This window comes from Athalia rosae, chromosome 1 (assembly GCF_917208135.1).
Source record: "Athalia rosae chromosome 1, iyAthRosa1.1, whole genome shotgun sequence".
Taxonomy (NCBI): domain Eukaryota; kingdom Metazoa; phylum Arthropoda; class Insecta; order Hymenoptera; family Athaliidae; genus Athalia; species Athalia rosae.
In genome coordinates, this window is record NC_064026.1 from 8,572,735 (window position 1) to 8,591,932 (window position 19,198).

A 19,198-nucleotide genomic window follows, 5' to 3' on the forward strand; every position below is an offset into this window, starting at 1 on the left:
TGAAAATTCCGTGCGTTCATTACCAGATAGAAAAGAGTACGCTTTCTCTAGGAATTTTCATTCTCGAATAAGGCAGTCGTTGATTCAATACTGAAAAGGAGGGGGTTTGGCATGCAAGATTTATTAAATATTGGGATGAACTGGGATGAACAGAAATTAGTGCGTAAATGATATAGTTCTATGGGTGTATATATATTTTTTATCGTCTGTTCCTATACATTAGTAAAATTACAACATGATTTATAGATAAGGGTTCTCTCCGCATTACTCCAAGTAATACTATGATCATCATCAGTTAGGTTTCTATACGAATCTCTATAATATAATCACAGCTACTTTATTCACTTGCTAGATGTATGTATGACGATCGGTGCTGTGCGAAGATGACACGATAATTTATATGCTACTATACGAATCTTCCGCTTATACCATATTGCAGTCAATTATTAAAAATAAATGGTCAGCGGGTAAGTCAGGTATGAAATGATCACCCTCAACTGAATGACGACAGAAAAAAAGTTGAATGATCGAATAACCGAACTTGATTCTACGCTTAACTATTGCTTCGATATATGGAATCTCAAGTTAATACCACTGGATTGTTTGACTTGAACCCTAAACTCAACCGGAAACGGCATCACGATGTTTAAAAATTGTGTAAGTTACCTAAATTTTGTTAGATATTATCAATCAATAAAAATACCTTCAATTAATTATCTCATCAGAAAACTAGGTATCTTGATCAGTATGATGTTATTTCGACTTTACGCAAGGTAAACTATGACATACAGGGTGAGTTACACTAAATGTCGAGAATGGGAGGGACTTGTGAGGTACGAGGCCCCGCCCCTTCAGCCAATCAACAACTAGAAGAGTTCGGTATGTGATACAATTACTTGGGAAATGTCAACGACTACTCAACCAGGCTGTTAGGTATTCATTTATTTTGAGTCGTTGTTGATATTTCCCACCTATCCTAAGAAATTGTATCAGGTACCGAACTCTTCCAGTTGTTGATTGGCTCAAGGGGCGGGGCCTCGTACCTCACAAGTCCCTCCCATTCTCGACACTTGGAGTGATTCACCCTGCATATCGTATGACGGGGGCTTCTGATTTTAGCTAAAAACTATATCGGTACAGAATAAAATATAGAAACTATAGTATCTGAAAAAATGTTATCTGCTTATCTCAGAATGGTTTTAGTCTTGGCCTAAAATGATATTATATAAAAATAATTCTATATGGTTACTGAGCGTTCTCTTTGTGTTGATTAGTTCATCAAATATTTTACGGTCTAATGAATTGATTTTCGTCATGAGAAGTGTGCGAGTGATGTAACTCCGTTGCTTTTATCATAATATAATTATTAAAAGATAACCTACTCCACAAAAAGTTCGAAAAATTAATTGCTGATGAATTTAATTTTCTCACGGAGTCATATCACAACTAGCACTTTCATGGCCACTCGAATTTGACAAACGTATTAGACCGTAAGTAATTTGATGAAAAAAAATATTATGCATTTCTTCGTTGACATAGCAGCATAAATATTATGGTATAAGTATTCTACTGAAAGTGACATATTTCATTTCATTTCTACTGCTAATTTAGTTAAAGTTAGAGAAATTGGTTTTTAATTTAATCGAAGGGGCAGTATGCAGTTTGATGGTCTGCTTCATGGGCTCTAATTTCGATTGCTTTTGAGCCTGCTGGTGTGTGGATCTTACTGCATTTTCGAGTTTCGTTTTTAATTCTGTAGACTGGGCCATTAAAGTTTTGAATTCCTGAAATATTATAAATATTTTTTTCTCATTCAGATTGCAGATGATCTAATTTACTGAAATATTTTTATTTCAGTGATACTTTTTGTTTCAAAAAACCTTGACGGATTTGTAGCATATTTCTGTAGTAGTTATCAATCAGGTTATGCAATTTACACACCTGAGGGTACTTGGGTCCTATTTTATTGAGCCATTGAAAACTCTGCTGATGTAGGCTGACTTGATATTTGGATCCATGGTGCAATGCGTCACCCTCCAATAAATAGTTTATTAAAATTGGCACCAAAAGCGTGAGCATTTGAATACCTACAAATTAAATGCCACTGTCAGCTCATCGAAATTTTTACCATATCCAACGAACGAGTTAATGACATTGAAATAAAATAAGTTCAATTGCGGAACAAATCATCAAAAATTATGCCGAGAAATGATCACGTACCTTGCATTAGATCTCCTGGTTTGCATGCGATAGGTTATTTATCAATAGGAATAGCGATAAAAATCAGTTAAGTCGCAGTTGATTTTTTACTTACGATTGGTGGGTTCAGCTAGTGATATGAGAGTTTCAATGGTGGCGATGCTTTCTAACGTGAGAGTTAGTTGAGTTTCGTTTGATACTTTTTTGCTTGGTTCACTGTATAAATATTCTACCAGCCTAGGTGCCAACGCGTGTATGTAAGGGGTACTGACAATGCGTTCAGGATGTGTGAAAATCGTCCTCAAAGTTTGGATGCATTTCAATTTTACCTGAAATTATTATGTCACGAAGAATTATGGATGAGTCAGATGCTACAAGAGTACTGTAATGGAAATATCAAAGGTCGATTTACAACGCACCAAAGCATTTTCCGATTGAATACACTGGCGAAAATGATTGATGCAAGGGTATTGTAAATTGGGAGCGCTTACAACCTCAGCAGACGCATGAAGCACAAACACTGCAATTGCTAACATCATTGCAACTTCATCCATTTTTGTTTCATCGCACCCTGTAATTAATCAATATTAGCGATACAAGCTGACATGGAAAGCTATGCGTGGAATGTATCGAACACTACCTACAACGTATAAAGTACAAAAGACGTAAATTAGTTACCTGTTTTAGCTAGGTCAACAATTTTGGCAAGAGCACTTTGAAGTAAAGTTTTCCATTGCTGTTCACTCCTCGCATCTGTTGCGTATTTTTCAGTCATGAGACTTTTGAGACAGTGCAAGGCCCCATGTACAGGAGCTCCAGGTCCAGCTCCAGCACTGTCATTATCCGATCGAACGGCAGTCTCTCTTATTACCCCAGTCGTTAGGTACAACAAGGTAGGTAAAATTGCGATAGCACCTATCACAATGTTATCAATATTCAGTGCCGTTAGAACATAGATTTAACCGATTTGAAATTTCAAGTTGAAAATGAAATAACCACTAACCCTGTGGAGAACAAAGTCTTGGGAGACCTTCCATAACGTTCAATGCCGACGCAATGAGTCTGCCGGATTCTTCTGACGGTGTATATCCTCTATGAGACAAGACTGCAGTCGCACCACCTGGACTAGGATTCAAGGCTGGAATTTGCCTTACGAGTAAACATAAGCAAACTTCTAATACAGCAAAAACTAATGATTGTCCTGGAATGAGATCTCCAGTATCTTGTCCTTCGCCTAGTAGATCAACCTCTGCAATGTCTTTAGACTCTTGGTTTGCTGGTACAAGTTCTGTAATTAAAAGAAATAAGGATAATCTATCAATTATGAATAATAAGTAAACCAATTTTGAACAGTTGTGGAATTATCTAAATAGGTTTCCTCTTTCTTAACAACCTTTTATTTTTGATTTTTTCCGATCGGTGAGATCCTCTTGAGCGGCCCGCATCACTTGTTTTAGGACTTCCATCACCATCATCTGAATAGAGTAGCTTTCTCGTGTCAACAACAACCTGAAAAAGAATTTACGAGTGTTAACGCGAGTTTCTTTGAGACAATTTTTTGCTAAACTCACCTGTGAAGAACATTACACAACTCAATAGGGAGAGATCGATCTACCATAAGAACATTCCGCGCCCATGAAGAGTCAAGAAGAGTATAAAGAGCACTCAAACATGTTTCTACACTTTGAGTAGACTCGGAAGATCGGGGACTACATAATGCCTCCATACAAATACCTGGAAAAAAGTTTATCATTCGTTAAATTACCGAATGTGTAATGTTCGGTAATTTTGAGAGATCATTGCTTGGTCAGTAAAGGGTTTTACCGAACAACAAATGAAAACGTTCAACGTTAGATTCCGTATTGGTGGTATTATTGTTGTTATTGTTATTCCCAATGGTTATTTTTGTGTTTGTATCGACATTTGTGGACTCTGTGGAGTTAAAGCCTCTAGCATTCAGCCAAAGTGTAGCTGCATGAAGTATAGGAGCCCAGGAGTCCAGGTAGTAAGGACGAGCTGATTCCATTGTGTCTGTTGTATAAAAGGCTCCACCATCGTGAGGTAGCTGACTTGAAAATTCTGCAGTAAAAAAAAATCCTCATTTATTACAGAATGGTATATCAAATATACTTGATACATAATAGTTTTGCCAATAAGCATTATGGTACAAGTGTAAATTTGAATATACATATGTATAGAAGTTTAAAGGTATTCCTGTGCATCCTGTTTTATCGACCGAGTAAAGTACTTATCCCTGAGCACTCCTGAAAGTGCCTGAGTTACTGATGAATCAATATCTGCTTTGCAGACAGCGCCACAGTTTTAGAACGTGACGGGGTACCAGCATCTGAGCAGGGACAGTTATATTTTGCAAATGGCGTACTGAACAGTTGATTATTTCGTGTGTTGAAAAATACTATGATTAAAAACAATAAGTGATTTTTTTATCAGTGAAAAGTCAGAAAATCAAGATGGAAACAATATTGGAACAACAACGGCGTTATCATGAAGAACGCGAGCGGCTGATGGACGCAATGGTTAAGGAAATGCTACACAAGAAACCGGGGCACCGAGAAACTATAAACTCAGAACATCGGCTGAAAATGCTTTTGGACCAGCACATGGATAGCACTGCCCATTTACAAGATCTTTACGAGGACAAGGATGGCCAAAGAAAGGATGAGGTTCAAGCTCTTTCTGGACCAAATGAATTTTCTGAATTTTATTCACGGTTGAAATCAATTAAGGAATTCTACCGAAGACATCCCAATGAAATTAGTGTTCCAATGTCAGTTGAATTCGAGGAACTGGCCAAAATGCGAGAAAATCCAACAGAGGAACTCGCGAACCTCGTAGAATTTACAGATGAAGAAGGATATGGCAAATACTTGGACCTCCATGAGTGCTATGAGAAATACATTAACCTCAAAGGCATTGAAAAAGTCGATTACATTACGTATCTGTCAACTTTTGATCATTTATTTGACATTCCGCGAGAAAGGAAGAATGCAGAGTATCGTCGCTATGTCGAAGCACTTTTGGAATATTTGACAGAGTACTTGAGCAGGGTCCGCCCTCTCCTTGATTTGCATGCTGAAATTGAAACGGCTAATAGAGAATTTACAACACACTGGGAAAACAGTAGTTTCCCAGGGTGGCCCAAGGAAACTGGAAGTGCACTGACAAATGTTGGAGCACATTTAGAGCTCTCTGCCTTTTCATCTTGGGAAGAACTTGCTTCCTTAGGTTTAGATAGACTGAAATCTGCTTTACTAGCTCTTGGATTAAAATGTGGTGGTACTCTTGAAGAAAGAGCCCAACGACTTTTTAGTACAAAAGGTCAAGCTTCATTGGACCCTAGTCTTCTAACAAAAAATAAACCTGGAAAGCCTGGCAAGGGAAGAGATGTGGAAAAACAGAGAGAAATTGCTATGCTTGAAGCACAGGTTTATAGGCTCGCGGAACTAGTATCTAGCCAGCGCGTTTCTACAAAAGAAAATGTCCAGAGAAAACAAGCTAGGACTGAAGGTGAACGTGGAGATTCCGATGCTGAGGCTAGCGCGAGTGAGTCTGAAGAAGAAGATGACAATGAAGTTCCATACAATCCAAAAAATCTGCCCCTAGGTTGGGATGGCAAACCCATTCCGTATTGGTTGTATAAGCTCCATGGACTCAATATTAGCTACAACTGTGAAATTTGTGGAAATTTTACTTACAAAGGGCCAAAGGCATTCCAAAGACATTTTGCAGAGTGGAGACATGCTCACGGAATGCGATGCTTAGGAATCCCAAATACGGCACATTTTGCTAATGTTACACAAATTGAAGATGCCCTTGCTTTATGGGAAAAGCTCAAGACACAGAAACAATCAGAACGCTGGCAGCCAGAACAAGAAGAAGAATTTGAAGACTCTCTTGGCAATGTTGTCAATCGTAAAACTTATGAGGACTTGAAACGTCAAGGACTTCTTTAATTTTTGGAGAAATAGACAAGCATTTCCAAAGTGAACTGATTAAAATCAATTGAGTTTAAATCTTGAGCTCAGGAAGAGGATATGTTCCTTTTTGATATAACATTGTATCCCATTGTATCAACTTATCTTGAAGATCATAATAAAAGTTATATCAGATAATCTTGTAAAATAGTTTATTAAATGACTTTCTACTAATCCTCTGCTAGTAATAAACGAAATTAGTCATTTAGATAAAATTAACTCACCAGGTGGTAGAGACAGTAGAGCGTGATCTCGGAGAGCTGCTAACCAGTGTTGACTCAGGCTTAGTAACTCTGGTTGAACCAAACTCAGTAAACTTTCATTTTGGAATTCAAATTCACCAAAGGCCTCTTCATCACCTTCAGTAGTTGAACGCATCTTATTCCATGAAGAAGTATCCACATTGCCTGGTGCCGATCCGTCATTAATCATGGCTACTACATATACCTATAACATATAATGAAATAATATGAAACCTACTTCCGGAATAATTTGTTCAACTCTGGTTCAACCAAACATTTACCTCAGCCCAAGCTTTTAAAATTGCCAGCTTTTCTAAGGTGGAGAGACTTTCATTGTATAGCTGTTGACGTGTATGTCCACCTCGTAACTTTTCTAATGATGATACAAGCAGTTGATGAACACGCCGTAAGTCATTCAAATCCCTTGCAACTCCACTACCGATCCATGCACTGCAAGCTTCACAGGCAGCAGCGGTAACGTGTGATGCGGTTTCTGCGGAAAATGCTGGCCTTAATGCTGCACCAACCTTTATGAAGAGGTTTTAATTTTAGTTACATTTGGTACCATCATAGATTACTAAACTATGTCATCATTTTATGGAAATACATAACAGGCACCTGTGCTTGGAATTGTTCAAGAAGCAAATGCCCCGGAAATTCTGGCTCTGGGACTTTTGCAAATTTATCAATAACTTCCTGTAATGTCTTCAAACCCTCTAATCGCAAAGGATCACAGTCACTTGTTGCAGCCATGAAAGCCATACGAACTAAGTCCGACAGATGTAACACCAAAAAATCTCCTGAAATATACGGCAAATCGGAACAGTTTTACAAAAGCTATCACGATTCATTTATTAGCTAGATACACCAAAGGCAAATACATATCTAAGAAACGAAAAAAATCTTACCTCTTCCTCTTGTTAATTGCAATTCTTTAGCTAACGCCAAGTCAAAGTGTGCTTGTTTATTGATCAGACAGGCAGTGATGATTCTTCTAACACTTTGGGCAGCAAAAACTCTTGTTGGCCACCGTGGTGTAACTGCTGGGCGCTGCCTTGTAGATTCTTCCGCATGAAATTCTGCTTGATCGTCATCTCCTTCTGCTTCATCACCACCGTTGTCATCCGCTGCACTGTCTTCAGTAATGACAGTGGTTGATTCATCTACTATGGTACTTGATTCTGGAAACAAATTTGAATTAAAGAGGGTTTCATCCAGCATTCCAGGAAAGACGAGAAGTTCTACAGATGAAGAAATTCATGTTGCATCTAACCTGAGGCCACTGTGAGGACATCTTTACATAGAGATAGCCATTGCGACAAATTATCTGCAGCGAGCATCTGAAGCATACTCGTGAGAGTATCATGGATGTCTTTTATTAGCCGACTGTCCGTTTCTGTGTCTAGCATGCTGAATAGAACACCTGGAAGACCCGTTTCGGTGATGATGAGGCCCTCTACAATGTTTGTGTCTCTGCTTTCGTTGGCTAACGTCATTGCATGCTCGCATACTTCCTTTGCTTCACGCTGAGCAAGTTGTCGAAGACATGATATTGCTGCTTTGCGGAGTAACAGGTGATTGCTTGACAAGGTGCGCTAAAATAACAATCTCGAATTAGGGGATTGCTGATGACTTTCATCTGTGAAAATGAAGCTTCATTTAACTCACACATAGAGTAGGAACCAAAGAAGACAAGTTGACATGCCGAGGAGCAAAAAGATGTAATTGTTGTAGACAGGCAGTCGCTTCTGCTTGGACAAGTGGATCTTGATGATCTTGCATTATTGCACAGGCACACAAAAATGATGATCGTGCCATACATATGGTTGATGTATTTCCTGTTAATTTAGAGTTGGTTGACCATTATTATCACATACACAATACTAATGATCGTACATGGTGATGCCAAGAAGAAAGTCAATGCCATACCTTGTAGTTCTGGTCCAATCGTAGTAATAAGAGCTGACAAGACTTTGCCAATGCATTGATGCACATCAATATAAGAATGTGGTACATTGAGAAGGAGGGTCAGCGCTAATGACAGAGTAGGCTCCACGTAACCTCGGAACATAGGACCACCTGAATCAGCAATGAGTGCCAGTGCATGCAGTGCCCAGACCTAAGGAGAAATAATATTCATACACATCTCTGAACAATTGAGGTTTTCACAGTTATGCAATACATACTTGTACAACAGGAGACGTATTGTCTTGGGCAAGAGCGAGTAGAATGCTAACGCTTGTGTTCAAATGTTGACTGGAACCCATTCCACCAACGTATCTGTGTAAGCAACCCAATGCCAGCGAATGCCCTGTTCTGCTAGCAACATCACGCGCTGATTTTAATCTATCAAAACTAGTTTGCGCCAACTCTGCAGTAAATTTAGAATCTGATACAACTTGTGCCATTCTACCAACAGCTTCACCAGCAGCACACCGTAGGATTGAATTGCTACTCACAAGTGCCCCCTAGAATTATTTTATATCTTTGTTTAGCAACTGAAGGATTGATGCACTCATTCTGAGCAGATCTATTTCGAGTGTATAGAATCAATTAAATGTTGGTCTTACAATAATTAAATTTGTGGCAGATTTTTTTACATCTTCTTGCCCAAAACTTGTTTTTGCTTCATTAAGACCTTTCAATCCGCTAAGAACAGCTGTAAAGACATTCATCTGTACTGCCTCCTGTCTCCCGCTCTTGGCATGCTTAATACATTCACTGAAATGTTCCAACATTTGCAGTCGATGTTTATTAGCCACACGAGGGAAGATTTGCCCAAATAATGAAACAGACATGTCGATAACAGCCACACCCAAAGGTAGTGGTCCAGGCACCATTTCACCCTACAAAAAAAATATTCTTGATAATATGGGTTGATTTGGATTACTCAGTTGAAGTATCCTTATCCAGAATACAAAGCAAATGCAGGCTAATCTAGTATCAGCACTTACACTTGGTACAGGCCGATATAAGCAGCATGAGTCATGTTCTAATGCTCCTGAGCCAGCAGCACTATTAGGCTGCAACTGAAACAACGCGACCGACACATGTATGAGAATTATTTCAACACATGTTTGTAGATGCAATATACCAAGAAAAGGTGGAACGAATCTTTCGGAAATCATGTTGGGTACCCCCAATTAATCACAATGGGAAATGTTTTCTCATAAATTAGATGGTATGTGCAGAGCAATTTCAACCAGTTCAGTTAGCATAATCCACACAGAAAACCTGTTATAGGTACATTCGATAGAAAATGTTCCATAAGTTATGTAAAAAATAGAATTTCTAAAATTATTGCGACATGCAGAAACTTTACCACTGGTTCTGAGATTCTTATTCGTAAAGATCAAAAGAGCTATTATTGTAATACAAAAATGGGATGAAAAAAGACTGACAATGAGACTGTCCAATGTCATTGAAATGAATATTTGAACAGGGAGAGAATGCTAGATTTCAATGTTTATTTCGATGATCGAATATTAGTTTTCATTTTACAGAGGTGAAAAAAAAATCATTTTCTGCGACTACTTAGGTGATAAAATAATCACCGCTTACAGAGCACGTTACTCACATGTTCAGAATCTGCCCTTCGGTTTGGTTCCATCTAGACGAGAATGAGAGCAGTGTGCGTTAATAATTATGGTAAACCGTCACCAAAGATTAGTTTCACTACATTGATATGATTGACATATGCACATGCACTTGATACATTTCGGAAAAACTCCATTCTCAATCCTTAAATTCTATATTAGTCTTTCTGATCGAGCGGTCCTGGCTTTCATGTTAATCTGTGTCTCCGAGTTGAGAGGTATGCTAATATATTTATTTCAGTAATCAAAAGTGATTGATTGGATGTCGAGTTTTTTCGTGTTAGAAACCCCAAACATAGTACGGCAATTTCCATACATTTTTGATTAATGTACGACTATTCTAAGATTTGTCCTGTGGATACAGAGACATTCATTCCTAAAAACCATGAGACAAATTGTTGACGCAATTAACGTGCACATGCCGGAAGAAACTCATATAATTCTACATTCATCAACTATCTCTGCTTCTTTCTTAGTAATTTCAAACATCGTAGAAGAATGTGATGAATTTCGAAACATATATTCTGGAATCGATACAAAAAGAGCTATTTTTCATAAGTCACAACACGACGCCAAATACGGAAATAAACTATGAATAAAGCACAACAGTAAAAATTACGTAGGTATTTACATAGCATCATCGAGTTATGATGGATCCACTAAATTAAAAAAGACTTCAATTTTCCGAACAGCAATACAAGCGCTGTATCATTCTCTGTGCTAACTGTATTATAACAAATAATTCGCTGTTTTATCACTAATTGATAGGAACAAAAACCTACAGTTTAATGACTGTCTTAATCAGTTATTTATAATCAATTAGATTACTTTTGTGAGTTGCTCAGTTTTGTTTAAATAGTATATCATAAGAAAGTTGTGGAATTCTATTTACTTACCTGATCTTCAATGGTACGATGATCTGTCTCCTGTAACCATGTGCCAAGTATGACCGAATCATCGGCGTGACATACCATCCTTAATAACGAAGTGGTGGTATTTCCTGGATTCTCCGTTAATGTGAATTCGGAAACTAACATTCTCAACAGATGTGTATATGAACCTGTAATGACGATTGATATAACGGTGTGCCACATAGATATTTAGCAGCACTAAATATACCATAATGGTATTTTTATAGCAACCAAGAGAGGAATTCAAAATTAAAGGATAGTTACCTTCGAATGTTTGTGGCGGTAAAAGCAATAAAGTTTCATACAATCGTAATCTGACCATAGCAGCAGGGGCCTTTAATTGTTGACCGTAGTTTTTGAGAACGGTAGACAAACTGAAAAGATAAATTCATCTCGTGAACTGGTTATGAAAGCAATATAAATCACCTGGGTATTCATCAATTATATGTCTATACTTTGTAAGCATTGCCAAGGCAGATTCAATAGGTGTAAGAAGCCTGCGAGTGATGTCGTCATTGAGAAGATCTGGACAATGAAGGAGGAAGCTGTGCATAGCGGAAAGTGCTCCAGCTCGTCCTTCCAATGTCACCTGCCAAGTGAATGCATCTCCTCGAGCCTTTTCGCTTTCAAGTTCCTTATTGGAACGTGGAAAAGAGTTCCGCCAAAGTAACAACATTCTTGGCAGTAACCCTCTTACCACTGGTACACCTGTGGAGAAATTTGCGGTAAGTATACAAATAAGTATGTCACTGCGATTACTGTTTATTGCCAAAATCAAGAAGCATATGAAATTATATATTGCCGAAAACATGAAACAGAACTAGAGACATTGTCAGCGTGTAGTCTTGCATTTTATGGTAGCTAAACTGGATCAATGACTAGATCAGGACATTTGCATCAGACAGAAAGTTTAATAATTAATCTTTTTTTACCAAGAGTCATTATGGCTCCAATCAACAGCCAACCGGCATGGGTTCGGTTTAATGATAATCGGCTGTTTTGACTTGCGCTTCTCAATAATTCTTCAGCGGTATTAAATATTATCTGCAAAGAAATATTAACCATGGAGATTACTACACCACAGAGCATCATTTATTAATGAAATTCATCAATTTCCAGACTGTATAATTCAGTGATACAACGGATATCTTATTTACTTGGCGTTGATATGTACATTACAGCTAACAGATATCATCTTAACATGGTAATCCGCCGAATGAACGTGAATATAAAATTTCGATGGTCATTACCTTTCCCTTGGTATGGGGAACTCCAAGTGGCGATAGTCTCACACTACCTAAGACTGCAGCCAGTGCACTGCTATACCCTGCTATTGCTTCAGGTGAACTTCGCATATTTTCAATAGCTTCTACACAACGATCAATTAGTGGTGTTATTTGACTGGGGACAGCCACACAAATGCATCGTAAGCACCAGGAAGCTGCCAGTCGTGCCGCTTGACAGGGATGCACCAAAACCGCTATCGTGGTCTCAGTTAAACCTAGAGGAATTGATGCAACTGTAATCGCCTCCGCACATCATAAAAGAAGACACTTTCCAGATCACTACTTATTAACAACAGTAATTACTGATTACTTATGAACATACTCAGAGATTGGTCAGATATCAGATTACAAGCGGTTGTGCCCAATCCCAGAATCAGATTTCCCATTTCTTGCAGAGCACAAACTAATAGATGTTGACTAAATAAAGTTTCTTGATTACAGTCTTTTGCATTCTCTGGGCTAAAGTCTGCAAAATGTTTAAAATCAAAGTCGCATGAGATACATTTGAACGTAATGAACGCATTTGAAATCACAGCCTTTCACGTACCGATGGAATTCATTTGCTTCAAAATTACGTGGGCTATTTCTTTGCACGCAGCGGCCTGGGCTCCTTCGCCTAACAGTTTCCCAATGGTACCTCTTAGAATAAAGTTGATACATTTTCTCGAGTATACCGCATCGACATGGGAACTTGCTGCTTTTGGATTAGCGACCAGATCTAGCACATGGGCAACCAGTGTGCTTATGTTACGTTCAAGCCAAGTTCCTCCAAGAATTTGTACAAATACTACATATGCCTGAAAAGTGGACATCGCGTAGTTATAACTAAGAAACACAAGACAAATATTTCCGGTAATATTTCAAATGTATAAAACAACAGTCCAAGTTGTTACTGGACAAGATAAAAAAGAAAAAAGGGCCAGTATTGCAATATTTGATGATTTGCATAGTTCAATATATCGTAGAATACTGAACAAATCTTACATGTGTGACCCCTACTCGAACTTCGCGATTAACGCCCGAGCTACCCTTGATCATTTCTCCAGTCCCTTTCAGAAAGCCAGCACCTCCGCGCAAAAATCCGGACATAAGTATATTCAACGCTTCATCCAATGATATTGGTTTGTATCCTTTAATTTGGGAAGCTGAAATTATGAAATACATTTGGCTTAATCGTAGATACAACCTTAGTGATTCTGCACCACATGAATAACGACTATGGTACGTTGGAAGTCATGATTACCCGGAGGATTATTGCTTTTTTGTGCCGGTTGTTGCGTAGTTGCAACTAAGGCTCCCAAAAGTTTAGCAACTGTACATCGTACTTCATAATTGGAACCTTCGAAAGCCCGGAAACATAAAGTTGCGACGCTTTCGATTTCGGTTGTACAAAGAAAAGGTGCGTGATTTAACATTTCCAGAAGACACTGAAATGATTTATGAGAGGTATGTAAAACATACAATATCAATTTCGGAATGGAGCATAATATAATATTCAATTTTAAAAACCAACATCAGTTAAGCGGCCTTGTATCATAATATTTGCGACGTTTCAGCTATTCTATTTAGTTCAAGCTAGTGTCGTTCAAGACTTGCAATTAATCAAAATATCCTAGTCGGAAACCAACGGTGAATTTCAAAATTTGTTTCTTCCATTACCTTAGCAGCAGCGCATCGAACTGCCATTACTCTATCCGTGAGACAGTGTCTCGCAACTTTATAGATTTCTTTGTGAACATTTGTGATAGCAGATCCCATACCAGCGCAAACCTATTAGAATAGGAGTAAATTTCGTATTAATGATGAAAATTGCAATGAGGATAGCTGCTCGCAATCGTCCTCGAAGATCTCACCTTTTCGAGCGTATGCATAATTTCTATTCGAGTTTGTGATTCGGCTGACCGAAGAGATTTTATGAGTATTTGGACAGTATCTTCATACGATCTTCCCATCATTCGTCCCAATTTTTCGTACATACATCCAACGCAACATATAGCAGCTCTATTCGCAAAAAGAAATAGTGAATGAAATTTACAACGGTTATAATTATATTCACCATTGAGAGGTCTAAATTTGTTTATTTCGCTAAAACATCACCATCATCTGAAGAAAAAAAAAATATAAAATAAAATACTAGGAAATTTCCGAGTGAAAAAAAAAATGATGTCATAGTACGGAATAATAAACTATTGGTCTCAAATCTGGTATATGTATAATGAGAACTACAGTATACAAGTTATGATTTCGATTCCGGTTCCGATGCTGTTAAATATTCATGCCTTCGTATATGATAAACTTACAATTTTGTAGGCAAAAAACTCGGAGAGTCATCCTTATTCTTGAGAATGTCATTGCATTTGTTGACGGTATCAAAAAGTAAGAATGTGTCTCCAACGCTGAACAGAGTAGCGAGACATCGCGCGATCAGGCGACGCGTCGGTGGTCCAGGTGCTCCTTGCATGTGTTTTGTGAGCTGTTCTACCAATTTTTGTTGACATCCTTTGATATCGCTCTATAAAACACCACCCCCTTTATTACACTTAGAGGAACGTGATGATAAAATTGGATTCACCCGAATCATTCATGACTCGCGATTGTTCAAACCCTACGCGATATTCGTGGTATCAAGAGAAACAGAAAAAAGAGAAAAAGCAAAAAGAAGAGACAAGAAACCGCGTGCGGAAAGATGCGGTATTTGGCTGGCAGCAATTTCTGTTTACAAGAAAATTTCCAGCGTGAACCTTGCGATTTCTTTAGCGACTGTTAATTGTACATATTAAATTCCTGGTATAATGGTAGCCTTTAGCTGATATATTCCTTTTCATTTGAAATTTTTTTTGCCTCAGAACGCGTCAAAAAGCTAGTTATGATATACGTCAATTTTTGTTACTTCACATCGTTTGTCTGTGTGAGTGCTTTTTTTTCAACGATTTTGTTTTTCGAAGCAATTAATACTCGATTAGTGACTTGCGATGTGCAGATGGCTTGCTCCCATCGCATTGTCTATGTATTATCCATATTATCCGTTGTACTTCAGGGTTGGCCGGTGAGAATAACGCGTATCAGAGCCCGCGTACTGTTGTAAAAACAATTCGAAAGTTCAGACGATCAAGGAATCATTTCCTATGTTGAACGAAGATCTCGTAGACTGTAGAAAAATTTACTACTGCATCACACGTTTTCACTGGTTATTTTGTAAAATTGGCAAGGTGTTAATTTGGATCCGAGAGTGACGCGGATCGCCTTTTACGTTTTTGGAACAGCGTATAAATAATATAAAATAACTCGAATGGACGTACAAGCATAATAAAATCTTACACGCTCTCCTGTAACTTGTCGAAGAGTAGTAAATTAACATAAATGTACACGTACGCACGAAAAGGTATACAAAAAAATGAATTATATAATAAACAAATAACAAAATTTATAATTTATTGCATGCAACCATGCATACGCTGCAGAACTGACAGTAAATGATGAAAAAGAGACTCTTCTTATTTCTCTTCTTTTCCTTTTCATATAATTAATAAATAGCAGGTATATTACGAGTTTATATGTAATATATTTATATGTAATGTGCCACTAAACGACTATGCTGCAGTTATGCTTATAGGCACGTACATATGCATAGAACATAGCGTCATTATCTACTCGTACTTAATATTTTGAACAATAGATGATATCTTGGCGAATTAAACGCCAGGATAATATTTCAATTCGACACTTGTCTGCCCATGTTCGTGGGTAACAAAATCAGTAGTTCATGATTGCGAGATAATCGGGGGGATAAATCTAAAACCGATGTGTCAGAATGATTGATAAACTAGATCACGAATTGTACCGTGCTATAATGCCTTTTAATTGGGTGGGTGAAATTTTCTTTTATTTTCATTCAATTTTTTTTTTTCTTTCGTTAAGCGAGGTCCACGCTGTTGTATTCGATGAAAAATGAATTCCGATGCACAGTTAGACGTATGAAGAATAATTGCGAATTCAATAGTATACCGGACTAATCTATATCGATTGTACAAGATTGATGGCATGGGAAAGAATTTTACTAGAATCGACTGAAATTTTTCAATCGGATCGATGAATTGAATGAAGATTGTCCAATTGGTTGAAATCGAATATAATACAAGTCCATGTGAGTGATTATAATTTATTGTGAAAGAATCCCTCTTATAGTTACACCATCTATATTTTTCTATACGTGCAGATAACCCGTTCGCGTGTTCTATGTAAATAGATAATTATATACATATGGCGGTACGATAAACTAGAATTATATTATTAATTTAATTATGTAATATAAAATAACGGTGATATATTTGGACAATCTATCATTATATAGAGATTATAAATGAATTGAAACGAGAACAATGTATATAAAATTGGTACAGTACAGTTAGGGGATTATGTAACTTTTACTGTGCACTAAACGTCACGCACGTATGTACGTTTGTATTTAAGTTTTTTTTACAAAAAAAAAAAAAATATAATTTAATATACTATACCATACAACGATAATAACAGATTCAAAAATCCCCCTTAGTAATAAACATAATTTTTATAGCGGCTAATTACGTCGATAATTTTTTTTAATTTTTTTTTTTGTTTTACATACTTCAAAGATAATATTCGAATAAGACTTATGTACATATAATGTGGTTTCCTGTTTCGGACCTACAGCATGATTAGCATTGTTCAAAAGTACAGCATAGACTTGTTAATTGGATCATATAATTATACGACACGATGAAGATGATATTGCAAAAATCAGAGCTCATTAATAATCCAATGAATGAAATTCAGGACACGATTCAAATTAGCACCTGTAGTGCGAATGATAAATTATCGTTTTACTGCGGCGAAATAGTACACCGAAAGTTTTTAGAAAAATTTATCCCGATTGCAATTTATGACGTACCTTTTGAGCCGCCACAAGGACTTTATCAAGGAAACGCAACCATTCGAAAACGAAGACGGGTCGCTTGGCTTCCGGGATTTGGTTAAGCGCATCCTCGTTGAGGGTGAGGCTGTGACTCAGCTCCATCATCGTGACGGTTCCTCCCCCTCTTTCTACACCCTCGCCGCACCCTCTGCGTCTGAAACACCGGATGAAGATTATTCGATTATGAGCACAATATAATGCGAGTGCGTACGAAATAGAATTCTTCTATTTTAATGATGTATCTCTTTTTCTTTTTCTATTACAGTATACTTTGCAAATGGCGAATCGTCATGTTGTTCTTTTTTCATTTTTCAGACACGTGAATGCGGACTGAAGTATAGAAGAGATAATACGACAAAGTGTAAGATAATGAAAACATGATGCGCGGATAATTAAGTTCATAGATCAGTGACTATTAGAATTTTACCTATGTAATCGACGAAAGAAAAAGTCAGCACACAAACAACGCGAGGTAATTATTACTCGGATGATTGCAATAGCATCGAATGAATATTCCTATCCGATAATCGCATAATTATATCTATACGTACACGTACGTACCTATGCGTGTTCGTGCAAAATTTGCGTGTTCGAAGCGACAAAAGGAAAAACTGTTTTTCGTTTTTTTCTATTTTCTGCCATCTTTTCGTTCCACGGTGAGAACAAAATTCGGGAGGCAGTACGAAGATATACCGAATTACGTGTGCACGTGAATTCAGAATTCCATCGCGTGTATGGGGTAAGATGTGCAGTTTGTCAGAATGCGTTGGAAAATAGTCCTTGAGTTCTCTTAAGATAAATAGCCGAGTGTTAAGGAAAACTGAAATTGATACTGACGCGCGATTGCTTGGATATTGTATTAATTCTGGAAAAGAGAAATGTCATGGGGTGATTTACAACGCTAGATTATACATACTGTAGTATGCATAAGAATGAATATAATAATAAGACAAAATATTAGACGGGTAAATCGTGGTGAGACGCGACGATGGAAAACAGTAGTTATGCCCAAATGGGTCGCAAATGCATGTAAACGTTCACTCATAACCGTGTCAGGGTCCCAAGTTATGCCCGGTATATTATATTCATCTACATGTAAATACGTAATTTTTATTAACTGATCCCTTGAATCAGATACGGAATCATTGCTGTGTACGCACACCGTACAATATACGTATAACGTGCAAGCTGCGTATAAGTACAGATAAAATCCGAGCGGTATTTAATGACCGGCCGAATAAAGTTGATCTCGTGGACTCTAGAGATGACCCAAATTTCGAAATGTAGGAAGTGGAATTTGAAAGGTTGTCTTACCCTTCGAAATACGACCGTGTAGCGACGACGTTCACGATATCGTGGAGATACTGGGATGAGGTACGAGGGCTTCGTTGTCGATGCTTCGTTGGGATTCGCGACTGATCGATTTTTCTCCCGCTAAAGTTTCCAGGTTTTGCAAAAACTTTGATTCAATCCGCGGTATGTATCGGTTATCAAAGGGTTCGACGATACGTGAATATCGAAGGGCTCAAAAACTGAGTTTCAACAAAATTATGAATTTTCCGAGACGCGGCGGCAGTAAATATTTTTTCCCAGGACTCGAATTACGGAAATGAGCTTGAATCTCGTAACGATTAACCGAAATATCAAGAAAGAACAACAAAATCGGGAAGTTGACCTCCTCTTGAACCTATACGTGCACCAATAAGTGAGGGTACGTTATATCGCGTGGTTAACGACGCTAAATTTATCATTACGAGAAATTAATACAACTAATACTATAGAATTATGAAATATCACCACGATAATAAGCAAGATGTTAACGCGCGCCGTGTATCCCATGTAATCCACAAAGAAGCTGATACATGAAACCTTGACATTCAGCGATATAGACTTTTATAAAAATTTATATCTCTCCACAGCGTAATTACTGCGTGAGGCGTCAACAAACTCTTTCCCAGATACTATATCCGCGTATAAAGATATTAAAAAATTTTCAAATATCCAAGATGACCGTTGTA

At 37.7% G+C, this 19,198-nt stretch overlaps 2 protein-coding genes across 3 annotated transcripts in view; one reads left to right on the forward strand and one right to left on the reverse strand.

The window, feature by feature from the left end:
* Window positions 1-899: 899 nt before the first annotated feature.
* LOC105686038 (HEAT repeat-containing protein 5B) overlaps window positions 900-19,198 on the reverse strand; it is a 66,296-nt gene continuing 47,997 nt past the window's right edge. Inside the window, exons 2-35 of one of the 2 annotated variants that reach the window (XM_012400587.2) lie at window positions 17,157-17,334; window positions 14,530-14,741; window positions 14,083-14,230; window positions 13,889-13,999; window positions 13,473-13,656; window positions 13,214-13,374; window positions 12,777-13,026; window positions 12,552-12,695; window positions 12,194-12,444; window positions 11,876-11,987; window positions 11,399-11,651; window positions 11,208-11,317; window positions 10,929-11,092; window positions 10,014-10,046; window positions 9,391-9,465; window positions 9,007-9,282; window positions 8,623-8,904; window positions 8,366-8,555; window positions 8,105-8,274; window positions 7,710-8,031; window positions 7,345-7,617; window positions 7,055-7,236; window positions 6,718-6,963; window positions 6,419-6,641; window positions 4,024-4,278; window positions 3,771-3,933; window positions 3,593-3,708; window positions 3,203-3,487; window positions 2,878-3,114; window positions 2,619-2,770; window positions 2,315-2,528; window positions 2,221-2,235; window positions 1,942-2,087; window positions 900-1,784 (exon numbers count right to left, since the gene is read on the reverse strand). In XM_012400587.2, the coding sequence (XP_012256010.2) occupies window positions 1,608-1,784; window positions 1,942-2,087; window positions 2,221-2,235; window positions 2,315-2,528; window positions 2,619-2,770; window positions 2,878-3,114; window positions 3,203-3,487; window positions 3,593-3,708; window positions 3,771-3,933; window positions 4,024-4,278; window positions 6,419-6,641; window positions 6,718-6,963; window positions 7,055-7,236; window positions 7,345-7,617; window positions 7,710-8,031; window positions 8,105-8,274; window positions 8,366-8,555; window positions 8,623-8,904; window positions 9,007-9,282; window positions 9,391-9,465; window positions 10,014-10,046; window positions 10,929-11,092; window positions 11,208-11,317; window positions 11,399-11,651; window positions 11,876-11,987; window positions 12,194-12,444; window positions 12,552-12,695; window positions 12,777-13,026; window positions 13,214-13,374; window positions 13,473-13,656; window positions 13,889-13,999; window positions 14,083-14,230; window positions 14,530-14,741; window positions 17,157-17,334 (6,310 nt within the window). In that variant the 3' untranslated portion in view covers window positions 900-1,607. The remainder of the gene's footprint in view (window positions 1,785-1,941; window positions 2,088-2,220; window positions 2,236-2,314; window positions 2,529-2,618; window positions 2,771-2,877; window positions 3,115-3,202; window positions 3,488-3,592; window positions 3,709-3,770; window positions 3,934-4,023; window positions 4,279-6,418; window positions 6,642-6,717; window positions 6,964-7,054; window positions 7,237-7,344; window positions 7,618-7,709; window positions 8,032-8,104; window positions 8,275-8,365; window positions 8,556-8,622; window positions 8,905-9,006; window positions 9,283-9,390; window positions 9,466-10,013; window positions 10,047-10,928; window positions 11,093-11,207; window positions 11,318-11,398; window positions 11,652-11,875; window positions 11,988-12,193; window positions 12,445-12,551; window positions 12,696-12,776; window positions 13,027-13,213; window positions 13,375-13,472; window positions 13,657-13,888; window positions 14,000-14,082; window positions 14,231-14,529; window positions 14,742-17,156; window positions 17,335-19,198) is intronic. The other variant, XM_048652082.1, reaches the window with a different exon arrangement.
* Window positions 4,374-6,332, forward strand: LOC105686040 (splicing factor 3A subunit 3). The gene has a single exon (XM_012400591.3). It carries the CDS (start codon window positions 4,671-4,673, stop codon window positions 6,171-6,173), a length of 1,503 nt encoding a protein of 500 aa, XP_012256014.1. The 5' UTR covers window positions 4,374-4,670; the 3' UTR covers window positions 6,174-6,332.